The sequence below is a fragment of the Prionailurus bengalensis genome, chromosome A3, assembly GCF_016509475.1.
Source record: "Prionailurus bengalensis isolate Pbe53 chromosome A3, Fcat_Pben_1.1_paternal_pri, whole genome shotgun sequence".
Taxonomy (NCBI): Eukaryota; Metazoa; Chordata; class Mammalia; order Carnivora; family Felidae; genus Prionailurus; species Prionailurus bengalensis.
The window spans coordinates 21569106-21594322 of NC_057354.1; the positions used below are offsets into that span (position 1 = coordinate 21569106).

A 25217-nucleotide genomic window follows, 5' to 3' on the forward strand; every position below is an offset into this window, starting at 1 on the left:
GGAAGTGGTGTGGGTGTGCCTATCTTTGTGGCATGTGTGCATGTCTGCACACGAGCCCACGTCTGCGTGGGGGTCTATCTCAGAGGTTCTGCAGTTTTGTGTGTCTGTGGGTGCCCCGCTCGGCTTGTGTCCACACCTGATGATGTGTGTGTGTGTGTGTGTGTGTGTACTTCTGTGTCCAGGTGCCTCTATCACCCAGAGTCTGATGATGTGTCCAGGTGCCTCTGTGTGTCCTGATCTGATTCTGTGTCTCTGTCCATTGCCGTCGCAGCCTTGAGTGCTGTCCGCTCCCCCAGGGGGCGCCCTTGCCCAGCTGCCACTCCTCTCCTCTCAGGCTCCTGCCCCCGGGGCACCCGAACTGGCTGAGAGCAGGGCCCAGAATGGGCAAAGGTGGCCCCGCTGTGGCCCCGCCTTCTGGCGCGGCCCCGCCCCCTGCCCGCCCAAAGCGGGCTATAAGTTCTCTGTCCCTCTCAGCTTCGGCAGTGCTCGCCTTCAGTGGTCGCACTTGGAGGGTCCTGCCACCCGCCAGAGGAGCCACCGCCACCACCTGACCATGGCCGAGGGTGAGTATCAGGGTCAGCGCTGCCGCCACTCACGGGCCCGCGCCTGGCCACCCCTCCCTGTCCCAGGGGTCCCCCCTGTGCCACGGTCGGCTGGGGGTCAACACCTGGCAGGCGCTCTCCCCAGTCTGGAGAGCAACAGGAAGGCTGGGCTGGGTGAGAAGGGCCTGGCTCCCCCTCAGGCCTGGCCCCGCTGGGGCCTTTCCATCCCCAGGGCAAAATCATTAACCCCTGCCTCCCCGAATCAGACAAAGCAGTGGAACATGCGGGCGTGTTGTCAACTGCAGAGCACTGGACTAACGGGCCACTGTCACTTGTCCTCGGTCAGGTAGCGGGGCTGGGTCCCTGCTGTGGGCCGGCCGGCACGAAGCTGTGCAGCGGGGTCTGGCCTGGCCTCAGGACACTTAGCTTTGGTTGGTCCCTGCCAGCCGCGGGGAGGAGGCCTGCATGTCGTACCTAGAGGTGTGCAAGTCATGCCTGGCTGACTCCTTGGCCCTGGGGCCAGAGAAGAGGTTCTAGCACCCTCTGGGCTGAGAGCACACATGTTCTCTAAGGTCCCCTCCGGCCCCCAAGTTCTGCAACCCCAGTCTTTGGCCACTTGTCGATTCTCAGTTTCCTCTCCCATAAAACATGGATGGGTCGCCCTCGGTACATCCGTGAGGGCCAAGGGGAGTGGAGTCGGGGTCCGATTAATTTCCTACCTGCTCCCCCACTCCACACACACACACACACACACACACAGTCGCAGCGGTGGGCACACGGGCAGCACTCCCGTCCCAGGGGAGGGGTTTCTGCAATGCAGGGTGTCCGTGGACTAAAGCAGCTGGACCCCGTGACCCGGCTAACTCTCGGCTCGAGTCCATGTGGAGAGGGCCTCCACACCACACTGCGGCCCGGGAAGGAGGCGCTGGGAGAGGGGCTCTGAAGAGGGACATGGGGCATGTGGAGCAGGGACGGGAGGAGGGAAGCTGACCTACCGTGTGACCTCGGGCTCCCCTTGTCCCTAGCTGGGATCTGGCTCCCCAACACGTGAGATCAAAAACCAGCTCAGGGCTGGCTGTGATGGGTCCTCTAGGTGGCATCTCGGATGCAGTTTCCCATCCCTGGCCCCGAGGGAGGCTCAGTGGGGCTGGGGGACCCTGGAGGTGCCAGCTGTGGATGACCTACCTGCCCCATTACCACAGTGGCCGTCTCCTACAGGGGTCCCGCTGGCCTGGGAGACCTGGGGTCCTTTACTCAGTGCAGAAATCCTATGATCCTGGAGCTCAGTGCTTCTGCACCTTGGGAGCTGGGCATGACTTCTGGAAATTCTTCTTTAGATAATAGCCCAAGAAAGCACCCCACCTGTCCCAGCTCAGGAACTGACAATCTCTCTATGGTCTTCCAGGGGGACGATGGTGGCCTCTTCCTGCTTAAGCTCTCTGGAGTAGAAGTTTTCAAAAACAGTGTTTCCTCACCCTAGCGGGCCAGCCAGAAGCCCTCCCTGGCGGTGGGGGAGGTCTCTCCTGCTGTGAGCCCCAGGGGGCAGCTCCCTCGGGTCTCTTCCCAGGCTCAGAACAACACGGGAGTGTTAGGGAAGGGAAGGAAGGAGTGGGGGAGATGGGGAGCAAACCATGAGCTGTGGAGCGAGGGGCTTCCAGTGCAGGCTCCAGAATTCACAGCCCGGGTTCAAATCCCAATGCCGCAGCTTGCCTCGGAATATCTCCTCCCAGCGGTGATAGTATCTGCATAGGTGGAGTCTTTGTTGTGAGGTTTTGGGGGAGAAAAGCCGTGTCAAAGCCCTCTCTCAGCAGTCACCGGGCACTTGGGGATCTTCCATGGCACAAGCAGGGCACCCGAGTCGATGGCCCAGTGGAAGGACCCACTTGCTGGGTGACTTTGGGCAGATCCCTGCCCCTGGGTCTCAGCTGGACCGCGTACTCTCCAAGGGCCCCACGGCTCTGAGAGTCCACCTTGCCCACTCTCCCCACGCCGCGGTCTTCTTAATCTTAACCTTGAGTTTGCCAAGATTTCTGAGGTGTGTGCTTCCCTCGGACTCCCCACCCCCGCCCATGACCTCTACCCCTGCCTTGGCCTTTAGCTCCCTCTGAAACTACAAATAGAGCTTTCACGTAACAAACTTCTGCCCTGGGCTAGGCCCCACTTCCTCTCCTAGTCCTCTCAGCAGCCTTTTGAGACTTCAGAGGAGGCACAGAGAGGGAGAGAGACCCGTCCAGGATCACACAGCAGCACTGCAGAACTGAAAAGCGTAGGTCCGGAAGTCTCCAAACCCTCTGTCATTTTCAAACCTTTTTTATCATGGAGAATATTGAAGACACATCAAAGTAAAGAGAAGAATATAATACATGCCTGTGTTCTCATCACGCAGCCTCCTGTGGCCGCTCCTGCCGCCCGGTACCCCTCACCTCCCCACCCCTGCCCCTGTTATTTGGAAGCAAATCTCAGACATCACCATTTCACCTGCCAATATTTCAGTAAAACATAAGGGCTCTCTCTCTTTAAGACATGAATAAAGTAACCAAAAGTCCTTAATATCGCCACGATTCCACGGGCATTCAAATCTGTGATTGTCTCATGAGTGTAATAAACGTTTTAGAATAGTTTTTATTTTTTTTTTTTTTAATTTTTTTTTTTCAACGTTTATTTATTTTTGGGACAGAGAGAGACAGAGCATGAACGGGGGAGGGGCAGAGAGAGAGGGAGACACAGAATCGGAAACAGGCTCCAGGCTCTGAGCCATCAGCCCAGAGCCCGACGCGGGGCTCGAACTCACGGACCGCGAGATCGTGACCTGGCTGAAGCCGGACGCTTAACCGACTGCGCCACCCAGGCGCCCCTAGAATAGTTTTTAAAAGACCAGGATCGGGGCGCCTGGGTGGCGCAGTCGGTTAAGCGTCCGACTTCGGCCAGGTCACGATCTCGCGGTCCATGGGTTCGAGCCCCGTGTCAGGCTCTGGGCTGATGGCTCGGAGCCTGGAGCCTGGAGCCTGCTTCCGATTCTGTGTCTCCCTCTCTCTCTGCCCCTCCCCCGTTCATGCTCTGTCTCTCTCTGTCCCAAAAATAAATAAATGTTGAAAAAAAAATTTAAAAAAAAAAAAAAATAAATAAAAGACCAGGATCCAGATGAGGTCCGCAGAACACGATGGGTCGAAATGTGTCTTCCGTTTCTCTTAATCTATAGTTTCTCCCTTCGATGAATTTTTTTCTTTTTTTTTTTTTGCAGTCTTTTTTTTTTTAAGTTTATTTATTGATTTTGAGAGAGAGAAACGGAACGTGCCTGCAAGCGAGGGAGGGACAGAGAGAGAGGGAGAAGGAGAGAGAGAGAGTCCCAGGCAGGCTCTGTGCTCTCAGTGTGGAGCCAGACGCAGGGCTCGGTCTCAGGAACCGGGAGACGGTGACCTGAGCTGAAATGCAGAGTCGGACGCTTAACGGACTGAGTCACCCAGATGCCCCACCTTGCGGTTTATTTGTTGAGACAACCAACTCCTCTGCCTTTTGTCTCCCAGAGGGTGAATTTTGTCGATCGCATCCTGGTTCTGTGTTTAACATGTTCCTCAGTCCTCCGTATGCCCTGTAAATTGAAAGCCGAACCTAAAAGGCAAAGTCGAACCTCCGCCCAATACTGCCCCACCTCACTATTAACAAAAGAACCCTTTAATCTTGACCGAATAGCTCCTGTTGAGTGAGCATTTGTTATGTGCCAGGCACTGTACTAAGTGGTTCACAGCAGTCCCGTGACAGGTGAGGAACGGGAGTCCAGAAAGTGGACTTGCCTGAGGTCACGATGCTGGAAGGTGGCCAGGACTTCTCCCACCACGCCACAGTGAGCACGACATTGTGACTATGACAGTGAGCACGGCGTTGTGACTATGAGGAAGAGAAGAGTCGTCGGGGAGATTCGGCCCCGGCTGACCCCAGGGTGACAGGGCGGGGTGGGGGCTGGGGAGGGGGCAGGGCGGATAGCCATCATCCAGCGAGGCCTGGCTCCCGGGGATCCCCACATCCACGGAGCCTCGAGGGCACAACTGGCTGAGGGAGGCCACCCCGGCTCAGGCTCACGCCCCTCCTGCTGTCTCCGCAGAACTGGTTCTGGAGAGATGTGACCTGGAGCTGGAGGCCAATGGCCGTGACCACCACACAGCCGACCTGTGCCGGGAGAAGCTGGTGGTGCGGCGGGGCCAGGCCTTCCGGCTGACTCTGCATTTCGAGGGCCGAAACTACGAGGCCAGTGTGGACAGCCTCACCTTCAGTGTCACGACCGGTGAGTACCACCCCGTCGCCCCGACCTGCTCTGTTCTGTGATCTCCTGGCCCCCTGACGATGAGGCACGTGGCTCCGTTCCTCTTTGCCACCCCCCCCCCCCCCCGAGAAGGTCCTAGCGGCCACTAGCCCCATTGTACAGATGAGGCAACTGAGGCCCAGAAAGTGGAAAGGGGACGCCCCAGGCCACCCAGCCTCGTAAACAAGTTTGTTGGACACCCGGTTCCAGAAAACCTGTTATCGCCCTGGATAACAGCTTCCTACCACAAAGGTCATCAAGATCCTGCCCAAATCAAAACAGCTTTCCAACTCTTATCAACAGCTACTTCCCCCAATCCACATAACCTGAAGGCCTCTGGGATCGGGCTTACGTTGGCTCTGGGTAGCGGAGAGAACCCAGCTGCCGTCTCCCTGAGGGGACAATTTTGTGTTCCCATAGTTCCTTCTCCAGGCCTCAGGAGGGCTGCCTCAGGCTCAGGGGGTGGCAGACCTGGGCTCTGGTGCGGACCGGACTGCCTACCCGCTGTGTGACCTTGGACAAGTTGCTTAGCCTCTCTGGGCTTGAGTTTTACCTTGTGAAAAGCACTCCTGGTAGAAGGTGTTAGGTGAGAAGAGCCAGACGTGGCGGGGTGCCTTGTAGACGTTAGTAGCCGCTGCTGCTCTTGCTCTGGGGGGCCCAGTGACGGGTGGCCCCAGCCACCTCATCCCCACATGCCCAGTTCCCAATCTTCTTTGCTTGCCATTCCTGGGAAAGTGGCCTCGAATGCCGAATCTCTGGATTTGGCTCCTGGTGGGAACCGCTCCCCTGAGGTCAGCTAGGGGCCACCTGGTTGGGACTCTGCCCAAGGGTGAGAAAGGCCAGTTCTTTCTGAGACCACCGAGGGCAGAGAGAGCAGCAAACAGGCTGCGACCCATATTTACCTGGGTGGCCGTTTGATAAGGCTTATCATGGTGCTTGCAGACCGGCCATGGATATCTCCCCCATGCCTTTCCTTCCTCCCGCTCTGCTTCTGACACAGATACACCTACTACCCAGGGGCAGCACCCCTCCCCCCCCCAACACACACACCACCAGTCCCCTTGGGGCCCTTTCTAACTGAACTGAGGAGCATCCGGGAGCCTCTGATCTTTCTAACTCAGTGTCCCTCTCTGTAAAGTGGAAGGTTGTAGTATATGACAGTTATGTGCTGGGTAGGATACCCTGAGAAGAGTCAGGGTCAGGGTCAGGCTTGGGATGATGAGAATCACAGCAACCTACTGCATGCATGCTCGTTCTCGATCTGCCCATCTGGGAAACATACTGAGACCCCATTTTACGGATGAAAATACTGAGGCTCAGAAAGGTCAAGTTACCTGCCCAGGTCACACAGTAAGTTAAGGACAAAGCAGGGTTCCAACCCTGCCCCCAGAATTGAGGCTTTTCACTGGTGAGCTGACAGCAGACATATTGACCTAATCACCATAAGGGCCTGCTGGGCCTCAGTTTGTTCTTCTGTGAAATGGAACAGTAGAGAAACTGCCAGAGGAGGCTACCACTGACTTCCCACCTTCTTTCTCTTCTTTCAAGGCATCTCCTTTCTTGCTTCTTCTCCATTTATCTAGGCGGCCTGGTGCCAGGTAATTAGGCCTCAAGTTCAGGGTTGGGGGAGGGGGTGGGTACAGCTGACCTTCCCATCCCAGCAGCTAATCTCTGTTCTCCAGTCTCTACCAATTTATCTCAAACCATAGCCGGTCTGTGCTGGTCACCTCCACAGCCCTCGAGCAGACACGGAGGGCACTCTATCTCTGGATGCACACAGCTTCCCTGTCTGGGCCACCAAGACCCTCCCATGGGCTGAGGAAGCCTGAGGGACAATACCAGGAAGCCAGGCCTTTCACCTCAAGGCCTGGTTTGGATCGGCACCCAGCCCCGGGCCTGGCCTGAGCACCTTGCTCTTGTGCTGGAACATTCTAGCTTGTGATCAGCCTGTCCTGCCTCCTAAGGGAAACTGAGGCCCAGAGAGAGGAGAGAGCTGGCGAAGGTCACTCAGTGAATGGAGTATGTGGCCTGATCCTACACATACCCGGATGCTGTGTATTTCACCCAGACAGTTGGAGACCTGACAGGCTCTGTTACGGGACACAGACCGCAATAGACAAACACTTTATCATGGGAATAAAGCTGTTTCCTTCCAAGAGGGGACCAAGCTTTGGAGGGTGAGTGGGGTGGGAGTGAGGCCAGGCTGAGGGAGTGAAAAGAACCTTTATGAGGTTAATAGAGGGCTTTCCTCTGGAAGGTTGCCCTCGTCCACCCCCCTACTCCACCCAGTCATGGTCTGGGATAGTCCCCAGGACTCCTCAGGTCTCCAGGTCATTTAGGCCCACAGGGATTCCCCGAAGCATCTCTGGCCCCACAAAGATGTGAAACCAAAGCCGATGACTTTTCGAAGCCAGCTTATGTGAGCGGTGGTGGCGGCGGTGGGTGGGGGGGGGGAGGCAGGGAACAACCTGTTCTCTCCCCGACCCCCCATCCGGGGACCCTTGGAAGAAAGCAGTGTGTGTGTGTGTGTGTGTGTGCACGGCTGCCCCAGGACGGGGAGAAAGGGAAATGTTTCCCGACCTGTCCTTGAGGGTGGTATGTCAATAGAGACAGTGGGTATGGGACCTGGCCCAGGCTATTCCCATGGTGACCAGATCACTGGATGTCCAAACAGGGACATTTCTGAGAATGAAAGGACACCATTAAGAATTATGCTGGGGCCGCAGGTATAAACCGGGGCTGTCCCAGGCAAACTGGTCTCCCCGCCTTTGTCCCTCGCAGCCTCAGTTTCCATATCTGTAAAGCGATTCAGTTGAACAAGACAATTTCTACATTCCGCCCCAGTCCTCGAAATCTGTTGTTTGGCCTGGGGATTCTGACTTTTAATAGCACCGAGGAATGCTCACATTTACTGCACAATTACCGCACTGGTCACTGTTTTGAACGCTTCCTGAGAAGTCCTTTGCCGGCCCTCCAAACCGGGCCGGGAAGTGATAGTGACAATAATAAACCAGAGCTATCATTTACTGAGCACTTACTGTGTGCCAGGCACCATGCGATGTACCTCAACTGCTTTAGGCTTTACAGTGACCTTACGAGGAGCTAGGTATACTATAATTGACCCTATTTTACAGATGAGGACACTGAGGCCCAAAGAAGCTAAGTAGATTGTCCGAGGTCACAGAGCCAGTTTCAGACACAGGATCGACCCTCCTCAGGCGTGGGGTCCAAGCCTGTTTTCTTCCTGGATGAGAAAATTGCAGATCCGAGAGGCCTGGTGACTTAGCCCCAGCTCACGGAGCACTCAGCACCTGAGAAGGGGGACCAGACCCAGGCTGGCTCTTGGGGCCCTGCGCTGCCTGACTTCTCAGGCTTATAGCTGACTCCTGGCACCCAGTCAGGGCCTCGGAGGCCTGTGTCATGCCTGTTAGCTCATGGTTATATTTGGGCTCGGGTGTGGCCGGGGCTGTCGGGTGGGTAGGAGGAGGCAGGGTGCTGGGAGGGAGCCCCTCAGTGAACAAGCCCCCATATTGTTAACAGCAGGTGGGCAGAGCTACAGGGAGGGAGATGAAAGGATAAAAATAAACTTTCCCGGGCAGCCGCCCAAGCAGGCAGAGAAGCTTCTGTTTCTCCTCTCGGCCACCCAAGTCCAGAAAAGATGACCAGCCCCTCCTCGCCCTCCCATGACTCAAACCTGCCTGCCCAGGCAGGGCCCTCCCCGCACCAGGAAAAGCAGGCTCCCTATCTCGCTGAAGCTTCCAGACCCCTCACAAGAGACCACAGGAATGAGAGGCGCCGTGGAGGACAGCCCCGAGCCTAGAGATCTGGGCTCAGATGCTGACGTTGCCCCAGACCCCTACGATATCCTCGGGAGACCCCCTCCTCTCTGAGCCTCAGTTTTCCCATCTGTACAAGAGGTCTCAGGGAAAGCAGGTGGTGGGGGGCGGTGGTTATAACTACCTCCTTGGAACTGCCTTTGAAGATACAGAGGCCAAAAGCCGGAGGGGGCCCTGGGGAGACAGACACCTAGAGGCTGGATAGGCCAGCACCTACCAGCAAGGGGCCTCCCAGACGGGTTCCTGTGGGGCATCAGAGGACCAAGGTCTTATCCTACTCAAAGTCTGGGCTTCTTCTTCCGAAAGGAAGAGCTGGACCCTTGCAGGTAAAGGATTTAGGAGGAAACGGAGCATCCATTGGTGCTACAGACGGACAAACTGAGCCCAGAGAAAGGCCGTGCAAAGTCACGCCAGCCCAGGCAGCGCGACGGAGGCCCTGCCCCAGGTTGAGCGGTCCCCTCCCCCGGGAGACATCTGTCCGGTTGGGAACCTGCTGTGGGCGCGAGACCTGTCTCATGCTCTCGCAAAAGCGCCCTGCGAGGTCGGGGTCTGACCCTCGCTTTACAGACGAGGAAACCCAGGCTCAGGGAGGTGAAACCTCTCGCCAAAGTTCCCTCGACGGTCGGCAGCGCACCTCGGCCTCCGACCCAGGCCCGTGGGACCCCCGGCGTGTGCCGGCGCCCGCCGAGGCTGCCGCTGTCCCTCCCTGCCCACGTCCGGCTCACGGCCACTGTTTCTCCTCTGTCAGGCCCAGCCCCCAGCGAGGAGGCCGGCACCCGGGCCCGCTTCCCGCTGTCCGATGCCGTGGAGGAAGGTGCCTGGACGGCCGAGGTGGTGGGCCAGCAGGACAGTGCCCTCTCGCTGCAGCTCAGCACCCCGCCTAACGCCCCCATCGGCCTGTACCGCCTCAGCCTGGAGGCCTCCACCGGCTACCAGGGCTCCAGCTTCGTGCTGGGCCACTTCATCCTGCTCTTCAACCCCTGGTGCCCAGGTGAGCCATACGATCCGTCGGCAGGGTGCGGAGACGGGCAGGGCCGGGCCCACCCACGGGGGCCACTGAGGGTGGGGGCAGTGGGGCAGAAGAGACATCAAAGCAGGTTGAGCGAAACCCCCTCAGCGCCGTGCCAAGCTCCGGCCTCGCCAAAACCTTGCGATGTGAGTACTCTTATTATTATCCCTACTTATGGAGGAGGAGACAGGCACTCGGACACAAAATGACTTGCCCAAGGCCACACAGCTACCAAGGGATCCCACCCTGTGCCGGAGCTCATGTGTTCCCACGGCACTGTGCCGGGGCACAGACGCGTCTCGGGTTCAGAGCCCCATTCGGGAATGCGGTGCCCAGGGGAGGCCCAGGGCCATGGCTCCGCGTCTGGTGGTGTTTTGTGGGGCTCTGTTTGAAATCTCCCCAGACCGGCCTGGGGAGGGGAACCTGAGGGAGGTGGAGGGGTAGGGTAGCCAGGAGAGGCGGGCAGGAGCAGTTCGGTTACCTACGCCGCCTCTTTGTACGCTCCGTCAATTCCTCCTCTCAATAATCCCACGGGGGAGATTGTTAGTGTCCTCGATTCCCAGACAGGAAGCAGGCTCAGAGAGGTCAAGTGGCTTTTGAAGGGTCCTCTAAGTACGTGGGCAATGCTGGACAAAACTCGCAAGTTGCAGGGGACAGCTCAGAAGAAAGGAGGCTGGCTCGAGGAGGAAGGGGGAGGCTGGGGCTGCCACATCCCTTCCCGGGCCTCAGTTTCCCCATCTGACCGACAGGGCAGCCAGATCCATTTCTTTCTTGCTCCTGCACAACACGGCCGAGAGAGATGCCTTGTGGGCAGGCCTGGGAATGGGGAGTCCCTCCTCGACGCTGGGGTCCAGCCACACATTCCAGCCTCTCCAGCATCAGACGACCAGTTTCTTACTGGATCACTGCTTTTATTTTTTTCTTCACCATTTTGGGACATTTTATAACACATTTGAGGGGAAAGGTTTTTTATTTTCTCTTTTACATATCTTGGCTTTCATTTTTTTTTTTTAATTTTTTTTTTCAACGTTTATTTATTTTTGGGACAGAGACAGAGCATGAACAGGGGAGGGGCAGAGAGAGAGGGAGACACAGAATCGGAAACAGGCTCCAGGCTCTGAGCCATCAGCCCAGAGCCCGACGCAGGGCTCGAACTCCCGGACCGCGAGATCGTGACCTGGCTGAAGTCGGACGCTTAACCGACTGCGCCACCCAGGCGCCCCTCATTTTTTTTTTTTTAAGCTTATTTACTTGGAGAGAGAGGGGGCGAGCAGGGGAGGGACAGAGAGAAAGGGAGACGGAGAATTCCAAGCAGGCTCCGCGCTGTGAGCGCGGACCCCGATGCGGGGCTCAAACCCATGAACCGTGAGATCATGACGTGAACTGAAATCAAAAGTCAGGCGCTCAACCTGCTGAGCCACCCAGGGACTCCGGCTTTTATTTTTAGGTATAACAGTAAGACAGGAGAACATCCTCTTCGTATAAGCTTTAAGCATTACAGGGAAACGGCCCCCGTGTTGACTCTCCTCCTTGGGGAGCACCATTATTAGCTGTCTTGGGGGGCTCCTCTCCTTAGATTCGAGTGCATGTGCCTGGAGACATCGCTGCGTTAATGGGTTTCTCTTAAACATAGAAGTATCCCACAGTATACATCAACCGACAACTTATTCCATTTTTCCCCTCTACCGTACATCCTGAGGATTTTTCCCCATCAGTGTGCATCCATCTGCTTTTTCCTCTTAAGAGCTCAGAATGTTCCACATCTTGCCAGTGAGGACAGTGTATTGATCTGGCCCTCCACCCAGGGACATGAGGTCGTCCGCGGGAGGTCCTCACAGGGAAGATCGCTCATCCTTGCTCACATGCCCTGGGGCCACATGACGTGGTGCCTTGGGACAGAAGTGGCTTCTCTGGACCGCACTGGAGATGTGTTTTGATCTCACCAATCTGCAAAGCTTACGGCTGGTCGCCAGCCCTGCCCTTGGAGCAGGAAGACGCCAGTGTCCCCCACTCGACACTGCAGGGTCTCAAAAAGTTCAGGGGACAGGGAGCGGAGTTCTGGGGATGTCCCCTTCCTTTGGCCTTTCCTCCAGCCCCGCCCCATCCCCGCCCCGCGGATTGGGGTGGCTGTCAGCCAAGCAGCACAGTGACTAAAGTGACCCACATCCCAGGGCGGGAGCCCGGAGGGGACAGTTGGAGCTGGTGATGCTGAGGCAGGAAGTTGGGCTCAGTGGAGGTGCGGGTGTGGGTGGGATAGGAAAATTGCTGTCCCTCTGGGACCTGCCCCTGGAACCCGAGCCTCCTATCCCCGAGGGGGGTGGGAGGAAGGTTGGGGAGGTGGGGCGCGGGGGTGGGGTTCTCATCCCCACCTTGACCAGCAGAGCGGCGAGGAGGGCACCGTCCCTGCCTGCTGAGCCAGGGTGGGGCCGAGCTGACATGTACTGACACTCTCCCCACCGTGACGAAACACCCTGGGTTTTTCTTTCCCTTTCGTTCTCCCAACCTATCTGCTGACTTACCACTGCCTAGTTCATTTACTGTAAGGCTATTTATATGGCAGTCCCGGGAACCAACAGTGCAGGATATACAAGGCAAAAAATACTCGGCCACATTTGCTTTCCTCCGTGCAATAAGAGGGGGTTTGCGGGTGGGCCAGACAGCGCCCGGGGACCCAAGGGGCCTGAGCCCCTGCATTCCGGGCCAGGGCCACCATATTTTTAGGGACCCTTACGAATATTTTTTTTTTTTAACGTTTATTCATTTTTGAGACAGGGAGAGACAGCATGAACGGGGGAGGGGCAGAGAGAGAGGGAGACACAGAATCGGAAGCAGGCTCCAGGCTCCGAGCCATCAGCCCAGAGCCCGACGCGGGGCTCGAACTCACGGACCGCGAGATCGTGACCTGAGCCGAAGTCGGATGCTTAACCGACTGAGCCACCCAGGCGCCCCAAAAATATTTTAATTTCTTTTAAAATCATGAGAAAAAAAAATGAATGTTTAGGTCAGAGGATGTGTTCTGACATGTGATATTAATATATTTGTCATGGTACCCATGCAGTCATAAAGTATATTTAAAATTTTTTTTTTTATGGAGGAAGGGGCCCACAGAAGCAAAGACGCCCAGGGCCCACCAAAGTCATGACGTGGCCCTGGATTTCCTCTCCCCAGCCTCAGTTTCTTCACCTGTGAAGTGGCGAAGGTAAAGGCCAACTTGACCTTTACGGCTCCTGCCCTCTGGCCCCGACTGCCGCAGCCCTCTTCTCTGCGGTCATCAGCCACAGGTCACTGAGTTCCAGGCATTTCCTGGCAGCTGCACCTTTGCTCTCTCTGGTCCTCTGCTTAGGACCAAGTCATCCCGCCAGGCTCCAAGTATCTAAATCTTAGTCCTTCATCAAGGCGGCATTCAGAGGTCACCTGTTCCAGATGGCCCTCCCCGACCCCCTCGAGGCGGACAGGATCCCGACTCCCCTGAGCCTCGGTGACCCTAGTGGGCTTTCTCTCTGCCTTGAATTACGCTCCTGCTCACACCGGCTGAGGGCTTTAGCTTGCAAAACACCTCCCAGATCTGCGTTCCATGTTACGGCGCCTGGCTGCCCTATCTGTGGTGACCCTGTGCCCTGCCAGACCCAGAGCTGAGGCCCCTTCTTTCCCATCCCCAGGGGATGCTGTGTACCTGGACTCGGATGAGGAGCGGCACGAATACATCCTCACCCAGCATGGCTTCATCTACCAGGGCTCGGCCAAGTTCATCAAGAACATACCCTGGAACTTTGGGCAGGTAGGGCCGCACGCTGCCTTTTCCACCGCTACAGGCCCACTGTGTGCTGGGCCCTGGGTCTGAGGCGCTGAAAGCTTCAGAGGTGGGAGCTGGTCTCGGGGATGTGACCGCAGGCTGTCAGGGATTCAAGGGCCCCGAAATGGCTGGAGGCTCAGAGAGGGCCCAGGCCAAGCCCGAGATCATACGGCAAAGGGTTGCCCTACCCACCGTGGGAATGGCAGCCCCAGATTCAAGGTGGGGAAAGAATCAGGAGAGCCTTTGGGAATTGTGGGGGCCGGTCGGTACTCCAGGAGGGAGAAAGGGAACATTCAAGGCCATATAACTAAGTAATAAAAATGCTCACTATGTGCTAAGTAAGTCCCGAGAGGAGGCTTTAAACCATCATCTCGATCGGTGGTTTTCAAACTTGAGCGTACATTGGAAATCACCAGAAAAGTGTGTTAAAGCACAGATCACTGAGTCCCCACCTTTAGTTTCTGATTCAGTAGGGCTGGGTGCGGGCTGAGAATTCGCATTTCCAACTAGATCGCAGGTGATGCTGATGCTGCTGACCAGTGGTCATACTTTGCGAACCACTGGTTGTATCAGTCAGCTGCTGCTGAATAACAAACAAGCCTGAAATGTACACACTTAACAACACGTTTACAACTTAACAACAACCATTGATTATTTCTTACAGATTCATGGGTCAACCAGAGCCTAGCTGTCTCGGCTGGGCTGGGCTGACCTCAGCTAGATGGCTCATCCCTGTTCCATGTGGTTCCTCACCTTCCAGCAGGTCATCCTAGGCTGGTGGTTCAAACTAGTCATCTTATTTCCTCTGCCATCCAGCCTCCCATGAAAGTTCTTGAGACATTGCTGAGAAAACTCATGAAGCAAGAGTCCTCCCACTCCTGGCCCTTCAACCTCCTGGTGTGTTAGGGGCTGTTGACCTTCTGACATGGGATTCACCTTGAGACTTTTTCCAACAGCCCCTGGGGTGGGGTTTCCATATTCGGGCCTCCAGAGTCCTGCCCTGGGGCCACAGAGAAGTCTTCTCTGTGTGCTCTGGAGCTCTGACCTCAGTTTCCCCATCTGAATATTGGGGATAATGGTTGTAAGCATATCTGCCCAGGAACCTGTAGCCTGCTGTGAGATGTACATGAAATGGTGGTGTGACCGGGATACATAACATACATCAAGAAGTAAATTGGCTTTTCTTTCCCAGGGCTCTGTATTTTACCCTGACCAACAGAACAAAGCCAAGTCCTTCCTTTCATCCCCTGAGTTCCTGTTTTGGGTCCAGGCTTGTGTTGAGCCACTGGACACAGCCCTTGTGAATCTTCGGGAAGCCATCACAATCCGGGATGATAAGACCTAGAGAAAGGAAGTGAATAAATTGCCTGTGGGGATCAGGGAGATTCCTGAAATAGGGCAAGGTCTGAGCTGGGCTTTGGAGGAGGCGGAAATGCGGTCTACTAAGCAAGGGGAAGTGCCTGAGCAAAAGCTCAGAAGAGTCATGCGTAAGAAGAATTTTGTAGCCTTGGGGAGCACTGTATGTGCGAAGGAGCCCCAAGAGATGAAGAGAGAAAAGTCAGCAGTGTCCGGGTTGTGCATGTCAGGCTGATGGCACTAGGGAGCCACAAAGGGGCTCAGAGCCATGGGGAAGCTGTTCTGCAGCACGGAGGGAGGCCTGAGATAAAGTCTGCTTTGGGACAAGACCACAGAGATGGGGAGGAGGGGCCAGGTTGCCTTTGGACTTGTCAGACTAGGTGGTGCGGTGTAATGAGACAAGGAGGGAGGATCCTACTTTTAATAATGACAATGAGGATGAGAAGGTGTGAGCCATACAGAGAGTTAGCAGGAAGAACATTCCAAGCAAAGGAAATAGTAAGTGCAAAGGCCCTGGGGCCATGAGTGTGGGTGAGAGTGGTGATAAGAGGTCAGAGATGGGGTGTGGCCCGGATTGTGAAGGGCCTTGCAGCTCACAGGGAAAGTCTAAATTTTATCCTGGGTGCAGTGGAAACAGGAGTCATAAGACTAGATTTATATATATAATTGACCTCAGTTCCAATCAGAGCAGTGTGTGGGGGGGGGGGTGGGGGCAGGAGAGGAATCTCATCAGCTCTGCAGGGTGAGTCAGGCCTTAGGGGAAGTGGGATATTTGGCAGAGATGGGAAAGGGGCGGTGGCAGGGCCTGAGGTGACTCTGAGGAGAGGGACGCTCCAGGGACACTGTAGTTTCTACTCCAAATCCCCAGGACCCCCCTAGCCAGGCTCTGAACGCAGGCACATCCCCTTCCTCTTTCTCACACTTTGTCACTGTCCCACCCCACCCCGTCCCGGGCCAGACAAAGCCGGCATCGCAGAGATGTGGCAGACCCAGCCTGGACCTCCCTAGTGCGAGAGGTGGACCAGAGAGGACGTAGAGCTGCAGAGCTTCAAGGCAGGCTTCCCGGAGGAGGTGACTTCTCATTTCCCTCATCCTCCTCTTGTTTCCTACAACACAGTTTGAAGACGGGATCCTGGACATCTGCTTGACGCTCCTGGACATGAACCCCAAGTTCCTGAGGGATGCCGGCCGTGACTGCTCACGCCGCAGCAGTCCCGTCTACGTGGGCCGGGTGGTGAGCGGCATGGTGAGTGAGTGGCTGGCCCGCCCCGGGGTCGAGGCCCACGATGGGCCCCAGCGGACTCCTCCCTTCCTGTGATATGGAGGCTGCGCTCCACACTGGGCTCGGTAGGGGGACTCTCAGCTAAGAGTGCGTGTATTTGGAAAGGCAGGATTTACACCACTAAGGGTAATGTCGTGTGGTCCCTAACTCACTCACTCATTCATTCATTCACTCATTCAGCAAATAGTTACCAAGTGCCACCTGTGTCCTAGGCACTGGGGAAACAGCCGGGTATAAGCCACGTATGGTCTCTATGTTCATGGAGCTTATGTTCTAGTGGGTGGGTGGGAGGAGACAGAAATGTCATTAACAGAGACATGAACAGAAATGTCAAGTGAACGAGGGCACAATCGTAGACGATAACGCACGTACTGAAGGAAGCCAGAGGGTGTGAGGGGGTCTAACTGCGGCGTCCAACTTCGGGGAGGAGCTGGGGGGGCCTCCCTAAGTGGTGATCCTTCAGCTGATATAGGAACTCGGAGACGAACGTCCCAGGCAGGGGGCAGTTTGTGCCAAGGCCCTGAGGAGGGAAAAACTTCGGCAGGTTCGAGGAGCAAAAAGGAGGCTGGTGCTGCCGGAGTGGAGTGAGCAAGGGGGTGCGGGGTGCCCGACGTGGGCAGGGGTTAGACCACGCAGACCTCATGGACCCCGGTCGGGAAGCCGGATGTTATTCCCAAGGCAACGGAGTTTGGGAGGAATGACACAATCCGGGCAGGGGCCAGAGAGGGTCTTCGTAAAACTCAGATCACCTCTTATCACCCCCCTGCCACCCCGTGGACAAGTTCACATCTCCAGCGTCACCTTCGTAACCTCGACCCCTCTCCACCTCCTCCCTTCCCTTTCTCTCTCTCCCATCTGCGGCTCCGGCCCCAACCGTCTCCCACATACCGGCCTGTCATACCTTGGTACCTTTGCATGGGCTGTTCCCTCATCCTAACCTCCCTTCCCTGCCTTTCCCCACGCACTGAACTCACAGCACCTGCTTCCCAGGCTCAGTCCCTCCGATGCCCCCGCTGGTTGTAGGTCAACTGCAACGATGACCAGGGCGTGCTGCTGGGGCGCTGGGACAACAACTACGGGGACGGCATCAGCCCCATGTTCTGGATCGGCAGCGTGGACATTCTGCGGCGCTGGAAGAGCTCCGGCTGCCAGCGTGTCAAGTACGGCCAGTGCTGGGTCTTCGCGGCTGTGGCCTGCACGGGTGAGCTGCACGCTGGATGGGGGGAGGGCCTGCAACCGGCGCCGGGAGGGGGGCAGGGATTGCTCTCCAGTGGGAACCAGCAGCCCCCAGTTCCGGTCCTGCTTCTGCCTCCAACGCCACCAATGTGCCGTGTGGCCTGGAGTCAGCGAACCGGTTAGAAACACAGACGTTGGATCCATGGCCCGAATTCAGATCCCAGCTCCGCTCTACCCGCTGTGTCCCCGGACAGTCACGACCTTCTCTGAGCCTCCGCTCTGCCACATGGGACGTAACAACAGTGCCTTTATCCTGGGGCCACTGCGAGGATTGAAAGAGTTAGCATGTGCAAAGTGCGTGAAATGATTTCAGATGCATAACAGTAATTATTTATCTCCTGCTGTATTATTCTCACTACGATTACTGTGCAGCTGTCATTTCTTAGGCTCAGGAAATCTAAGAGGCGGGTCCTGGTTCCCAGCTTCTCTGACTCCGGGACCAGGCCCCAGGCCCAGAGAAGGGCCTCCGGGAGCCCCAGCGCTGTCCTCCACACCAGCCGTCTGGAGGCCGTGTGGCCCGGGCTCCCAGCTGGCTGTCCCTGCTCCCCCTTCTCCACGGCCACACCACCCGTGACTGCCAGCTCCTGGGACCTATGCGTTCCCTTTTCTTGTGCAATCCCAGACCCCTTCCTCTGAGGGGCCCGCGGGTTTTCTGGAGACACATCACCAGCCATGCCCTGGGTCCCCCAAGCTCACCTTGCAGATACCTCCCTCCCCTGGGCTGTGACCTCCGGAGGGCTTAGCTGTGGATCTTGCGCTCGACCCCTCTCTCCCCAAGGCGAGGGCTGAGTCTGGGTCCCTGCAGCCTTCTCCCAGGCCTGGCCCGGGACAGAACCGGGGAAAACCGGTTTGGGCGCAGGCCCTGGGGCCTCTGCCGGGAGCTGCAGGCGGGTGGGGGGTGGGCGAGGCCCAGGGACTCCCCTGGGGTCGGGCTGCCTGTTTGGAATCCCAGCTCTGCCTCCGGCCCCTGGAGGGGTCCTGGGTGGGCTTGGGCAAGACAGCTGGTGTCTCCAAGCCTGTTTCCTCACCTAGAAAAGGGACACAGTGGTGACTGACCAAATTCACAGAGAGCTCTTAGGACCCGGGCAGATGTCACTGGTTCAGGTCAGGCTCGGGTTTGTGGAGGAAGGTGGGATTCTTCAGCTGGATCCTGGAGCATTTTTGGAATGTCTGCGAGTCAGCCAACGGTGACTGGCTGGGCGTTTGCAGGGACGGGCACCACTGTGCTCTTCTGCCCTGGGCACCGGGGCAGACGATACTGCCCACACCCACCGTCTCTCTGAATCACCACAGCGTTCCCCCAAAGCTGCTATTTATTAGCTCCCCGTAGAGGAGGAAATGGAGTCCCGGAGACCGGAAGTGGCTGCCCAAGGTCACACAGCTGGTGAGCAGCACAGCCAGGCTTGAAACCAGGGGTCCTCGGTTCTGGGGCAGCCTCGCGGCCTGAGACTGTGATGGTGAGACCTCTTGGGACACTGTCTCTTGGACACCGGTGGCGCCGTGCTCCTCAGGGACAGGCCTCCCCCCACGTCTGGTCTATATTCTGAGGCCTGTGATGTGATGACGGGGCAAGGTCCAGGGTTGGGACACCAGCCTCTGCCAAAGGGCAGCAAAGAGCCTACTGCCCAGGTCCCAGGACAAGCAACCAGGCTGGAGGCAGAGGATGAGCACTGTCCTTCCTCTGTCCCCTCCCAGGGGCCCTCGTGTCTCCTGGCCGGCGTCCAGGGCCGTCCCAGAAGCTCTTGTCCAGCTTGATGGAGGGCCAAGGGCGACAGAACCAAGGTCACACATCCTGCCCCCTCACCCCCACCCTCTATCTCAGAGACTCGGTCTCAATCAAGACTAAAAGACAAAAGTCCCCCAGGTTACATTTAGTAAGGCTTTCCTCACTTTTTAAAAGAGGTATTTACTTTCTTTATCCCACCCCGAGAATATGTTACTTTCACAAAACACATAAAAAACACAGGAAACAATGAGGGAGTGAGAAGACACCCAAAATGCCATGTGTCAGGAGCACCCTGCCCGCTCAGGCACGAATCGTGCCCCCGGCTTCCCTCCCGGCCAGCGGCTGTCCTGTCACCGCAACCTGGCCCCTCCCCCGCCACTAGGACCTCTGTAAACCGTGCCTGGGCGTGAGCACAGGGCCCTCTTCTTCCCCGATGGTGTCCCAACGCGACTGCCGGCCCTGCGTGCGTACCCCAACCCCGTGTCGTGGAGGAGGACACAAGGCCCGGAGAGGTGGGGGGACTGGCCTCGGCTCACGCAGCCCACAGCAGCTGGGGCTTGAATGGAAGCCTCTCCCTGCTCCCCACCCCCACCCCACCCCGACCCTTGTTCCCTCCTCTGCCTGCTTCACTGCTCCCTGCCCTGAATTTCCACGGTTCCTTTGCTCCTTCCCTTACCCCCTTCCTCCTCTCCTCTCTCCACTTCATCCACTTGACAAAATGGTCTGTGCCAGGCCTGTCCTGGGGTCTGGGCACCTAAAGGAAGACAGATCCCTCGCTGCCCTCAGAGGACTAGTTACATAATCCCTCCCATGCCCTTACATTGAGAATGACGATAAATCCCCAGTCTTGCTACGAATGCAAATGAAACAATCTAAACCTGGCGGGTGGCCTTCCAGGCTGAGGGAGCAGCATATGCCAATGCCCTGTGGCTGGCGGGAGTGTAGAGAGTGCCGGAGGAACAGCAAGTGTGACTGGAGGGAAGTGTGCAGGAGGCGGTCAGGGGCTAAACCTTGTACGGCCAAAGGCCACAGCCCGAAGTCTGGCCTTGACCTCAGCGGCCATAGGGAGACATCAAAGGCTTAGCAGGGGAGTGTTGATGTCAGACTTGCATTTTGGGGTCTTCTTCTGTTAGCTGTGATGTGAAGAGTCAGAGCGGACATGGGGTGACCGGCGAGGCGGGCACCACCATCCAGCTGAGGGGATGACGCCCGCTCTCACTACCTAGACAATGGGTACAATGCTGCCTGGGATACAGATGGGCATGTGGAGGCCCAAAGCAGGGCAGATGTCTCCAGAGCCTAATCCCTCTCTCCATCACGTCCTCCTCCCACCCTAGTGCTGCGGTGTCTCGGCATCCCCACCCGAGTGGTGACCAACTATAACTCGGCCCACGACCAGAACAGCAACCTGCTCATCGAGTACTTCCGCAACGAGTTTGGGGAGATCCAGGGTGACAAGAGCGAGATGATCTGGTGAGCTGGGGCCCAGGGTCAGGGGTAGAGCCCACTGGGGAGGGTCCCGCGGAATGGAAAGCCGGGAAGACTTCTCGGAGGAGGTCACATCTGAATTGGGTTTCAAAGTTGAACAGTATTTGGACAAAGGGGAACAGGACTTGGGGAGGGCTCTCCAGGTAGGGCCCCAGCGGGAGCAAAGGCCAAGAGGAGGGAAAGTCACGAAGGGCATGAAAAGGTGTCAGGGGATTGGGTTTTCAGGAGTCTGGAATGCCAGGTTAGGGGGTCTGGGCTTGCCTCCCAAGGCAACAGGTGCAACAGGTTGTCACCAAAGTCTTCATACTTGGAGAGGGACACAGATGACACCGGAGAAGCTGACAGAAGGAGACTGGGGTGTGTTCCAGGTGCACAGGGATGAGGCCTGAACCGGGGCAGAGCCCTTGGGCTGGAAAAGAAGGGACAGCAGAGAAGTGAAGAGGTCCCATCAGCTGGACTAGAGGAGCCACTGAAAGTGGAGGATTGTGGGAGGGGGCGATGACAGTGACTCCGGGGTAGCAGCGAGCGCCTGGCTAGGGCCCAGGGGAGGAAAAGCAAAGAAGGGTGTCGGGGACACCCTGGGTTCAGCTTGGGACAGGCAAGTGTGAACTGCCCGCGGGAGGTGACAGTGAAAGTCTGAGTTTGAGTCCTGGCCAACGTTCGCCTCGTTTCCCCAACAGGAACTTCCACTGCTGGGTGGAGTCATGGATGAGCAGGCCAGACCTGCAGCCGGGCTACGAGGGGTGGCAGGCCCTCGACCCCACGCCCCAGGAGAAGAGCGAAGGTGGGTGGGTGTGGCCCCCTTCCCCAGGCGGGGAAACGGAGTCTTGGAGAGGACTCCCCCACAGTCACTTGGCCGGTTCTAACCCCAGTGTGGCTGATTCCAGAGACCCCTGACTAGCCCGCACGAGGGTGGGGGCCCTCCGTCGACCGTGTATGTAATTCACACGCGTTGTGGCAAACAGAGATTATGAAAAAGCACAAAGAAAAAAAAAAAATCAAATCGCATCTTTGTCCTCTTCCCCCGCAGAGGAAGTATCATTCACGTTCACGCACAGCTTCTAGTCATTTCCTATTATATACTCGTGGGTATGTGTGTGTGTGAGAGAGAGACAGAGACAGAGACAGGGAAAGAAAGAGGGAGAAAGAGAGACAGAACGCCACAGCAAAATCGGGTGAAACCAAATGGATCCTTTCTCAGAAGCATATTTTTAAATGCATAGAATATATTACCCAGGGTCACAAAAAAAGCAATTACACCGAGACAGAGTTATCAACGTTTTTAAAAAATAAATTTATGATATAACAATATATGCCTTACATAACAAGATCTAGGGGTGGAGATAGTAAGTTCCATTATGTACTGGTAGAGATACATAGAAGTGATATTTCCAGTTATCTAGGACAACTACAAAGCGATATAGAAATACCTGTGGTCCTTATGGCTGACAAGTCATAAGACGGACACACTGCCTTCTGCCGTGTGGCTCCCTCATCGCCTCGGGATGCCTGGCGACACGCTTCTATTTTATTTATCAGACCCTTACATGGCATTTAGCATATGCAAATCCTCACTAGCTGGGTACAAATATCCGCACATAAAACAGGCTTAGGGAAGGGGAGTAACTTGCCCAAGGTCACACAGCTAACAAGAGACCAGCTGAGATTTGAACCCCAGAGGCCGGGCCGGCCCCGGAGTCTCCACTCTTCATTCTTAGTCTCTGCCGCCTTCCCAGAAATGGAGTCCCTGCGTCAAAGGGCTGGATGGTCTTGGGATTCTTTGCTACAGGTGGTTGAAATGGGGGAGGTTTGAGAGGGTGCCACTCCCCCCGCCTCCCCTCCCCCCACTCAGCCCACCGTCTCCCCTCCTCCCCCCAAACAGGGACATACTGCTGTGGGCCCGTTCCGGTCCGTGCCATCAAGGAGGGCGACCTGAGCACCAAGTACGACGCGCCTTTTGTCTTTGCTGAGGTCAATGCCGACGTGGTGGACTGGATCCGGCAGGACGATGGGTCCATGCACAAGTCCATCAACCACTCCCTGGTCGTGGGGCTGAAGATCAGCACTAAGAGCGTGGGCCGCGACGAGCGGCAGGACATCACCCACACCTACAAGTACCCGGAGGGTAGGTGCCCCGCTCCTCGGAGCCTTCAGCACCGCCTTGCACACAAGCAGCTCATTTCACCAGCCAGCGGGCTTGCGTGGGCACGCGCACACGTGCGTGCACCTGCGTTTTCTTTGGCAGCCTGTGTACAATGACCTGTGGGTTACTCTCCCTTTTCCTTTTTTTCTTAAAAAAAAAAAAAAGCACACCGGGGTGGGGGGCCCCTGGGTGGCTCAGTCGGTTGAGCCTCCGACTTCGGCTCAGGTGGCGATCTTGTGGTTCATGGGTTTGAGCCCCGCGTCGAGCTCAAACTTTAAAAAGAAAGAAGCACCCTGGGAGACAGTGGTAGACGAGTATTCATTTAGGAAAAGAATTCTGTATTCCATAAAAGGATTCCATTTGGTTTTTGAAGCCTGGCTTTTTTGGCTGGTTTGGCTCAAATAAATCTGAAGGGATGACAGTTATGTCGGAGAGGCAGGCATCTGAACAGCAAAATTAATGACGTCTGTGCTGTTCATTAACAGTATTTATCGTAGTGGCATCTACAACTGAAAATGGGCAAATCCCACTTTTTTTTTTTTTAATTGCAACATATCTGGCCCAGAGAGGCTCGAAAGTCCAGAGGGCCAAGGAAGAGAGATGCCAGGAACTCTGTAGTGTTTATTCATGCAGTATTTCACACACGGCTGGGGAGGTGAGTGTGACGATAGATGGGTAAGGAGAGAGAAATGGAGCAAGAGAAACTTAGAGAGCTTCCGTCAGAGACAAAGATGAAACTGCTTTCTGCATCTCATGTTAAATCAGTAGTGGCACAAAAAGAACACAGCTTATGTTGAAAATTGCTTTTGGGGCGCCTGGGTGGCGCAGTCGGTTAAGCGTCCGACTTCAGCCAGGTCACGATCTCGCGGTCCGGGAGTTCGAGCCCCGCGTCGGGCTCTGGGCTGATGGCTCGGAGCCTGGAGCCTGTTTCCGATTCTGTGTCTCCCTCTCTCTCTGCCCCTCCCCCGTTCATGCTCTGTCTCTGTCCCAAAAATAAATAAATGTTAAAAAATTAAAAAAAAAAAAAAAGAAAATTGCTTTTGAGCACATCCAACAGCCAGTTCAACACAGTAGATGTTTTCTAAGCATCTACTGTGTGCCAAGCACAGGGTGTATTCACAGAGGTCACAGACACCATTGCCCCTGCCTCCATCTGACGTCCACGGACTTCCCGGGGCTGGCTGGGGGTGTGGGTGATAAATGGCCATGCCTTAGCCGGAAGGGACGAAACAGAAGGAAAAGGTGCTTTCCCTGGTCTCTGAAAGGTCTAGAGCTAATGGTTGGGTGGGAGACATAGATACGCACCCAGCGACACTGGGGGCAAACCTAAAAGGAACAGGGCGGCGGGGAGTAAATAGTGCACCAAGAAGGGGAACTCCGCAGGTAGGGAAAGGGAGGGAAAAGATCTCAGGCAGAAGTAATCCCTGTGCAAACACTTGGAGGGGAGAAAGTTTGCATTGTATTGCTGTTTAGTACCCACCGAGCACTGTCATAGGCTCTGTGCTGACAGCTCGGAGCCTGGAGCCTGCTTCGGATTCTGTGTCTCCCTCTCTCTGCCCCTTCCCTGCTCACGCTCTGTCTCTCAAAGATGAAGAAACGTTGAAAAAAAATTTTTTTTTTTTTTTTAAAAAGCATGATAGGCAGTAGGTACCCGTGAGACTCCAGAAGGCGTTGTGATTCATTCACCCTGCGGAAAGAGCGGTCGGAGAAGGCTTCCTGGAGGAGGAGGTGGGGGGGTGGGGATGAGGATTTGGGGCTGGGTCTTGAGGGATGTATAGGAGTTTACTTGTGGGAAGTAAATAAAATACTCCTTCATCCTCCTGGTGCAGAAATGTAGACAAGGGGCTCCTTGTGGCTGCTCTGAGTCACCGGGACCCTGAACGTCGGCCTGCCCTGTGCCAGCCTCCGTATCCTTGGTCCCTATTTCAGCTCTAATGGAGCTCTCTCCTCCCTCCTCACAGGGTCCCCAGAGGAGAGAGAGGCCTTCAAGAGGGCCAACCACCTGAACAAGCTGACCGATAAAGAGGACGCCGGGATGGCCATGCGGATCCGCGTGAGCCAGAGCATGAGTATGGGTAGCGACTTCGACGTCTTCGCCTACATCACCAACAACACCTCCGAGGAGCACACCTGCCGCCTCCTGCTCTGTGCCCGCACCGTCAGCTACAACGGGATCCTGGGGCCCGAGTGCGGCACCAAGGACCTGCTCAACCTTTCCCTGGCGCCTTTCTCCGGTAAGGCCCCGTGTTCCTGGAGCACTTACTGACCACCAACCCCCAAGGCACGAGGCCGCATCCTGAGCGCTGGGCGTGTGTTTTTCTTCCCCTGGGTCAGGCCCTGCCCAAGTACTTTGTAACTAGCAACCCATTTCGTTCTTCATCGGAGGTGGCTTCTCGCATTGCCGCACTTTTCGGGTGAGGGGACTGAGCACGGAGAGCTGAAGCAGCTTTCCCGAGGCCACACGGTTAGGGAGTGACGGGACTGGGGCTTGAACCCGTGCTCTTAGCAA

General features: G+C 56.3%; 1 protein-coding gene across 1 annotated transcript in view; it reads left to right on the plus strand.

The window, feature by feature from the left end:
• Positions 1–373: 373 nt before the first annotated feature.
• Positions 374–25217, plus strand: part of TGM2 (transglutaminase 2) — a 31442-nt gene continuing 6598 nt past the window's right edge. The window contains exons 1-10 of the mRNA XM_043602397.1: positions 374–563; positions 4642–4821; positions 9424–9666; positions 13344–13462; positions 15951–16079; positions 17139–17316; positions 20415–20550; positions 21246–21349; positions 22448–22690; positions 24670–24942. Coding sequence (XP_043458332.1) covers positions 554–563; positions 4642–4821; positions 9424–9666; positions 13344–13462; positions 15951–16079; positions 17139–17316; positions 20415–20550; positions 21246–21349; positions 22448–22690; positions 24670–24942 — 1615 coding nt within the window. The 5' untranslated portion in view covers positions 374–553. The remainder of the gene's footprint in view (positions 564–4641; positions 4822–9423; positions 9667–13343; positions 13463–15950; positions 16080–17138; positions 17317–20414; positions 20551–21245; positions 21350–22447; positions 22691–24669; positions 24943–25217) is intronic.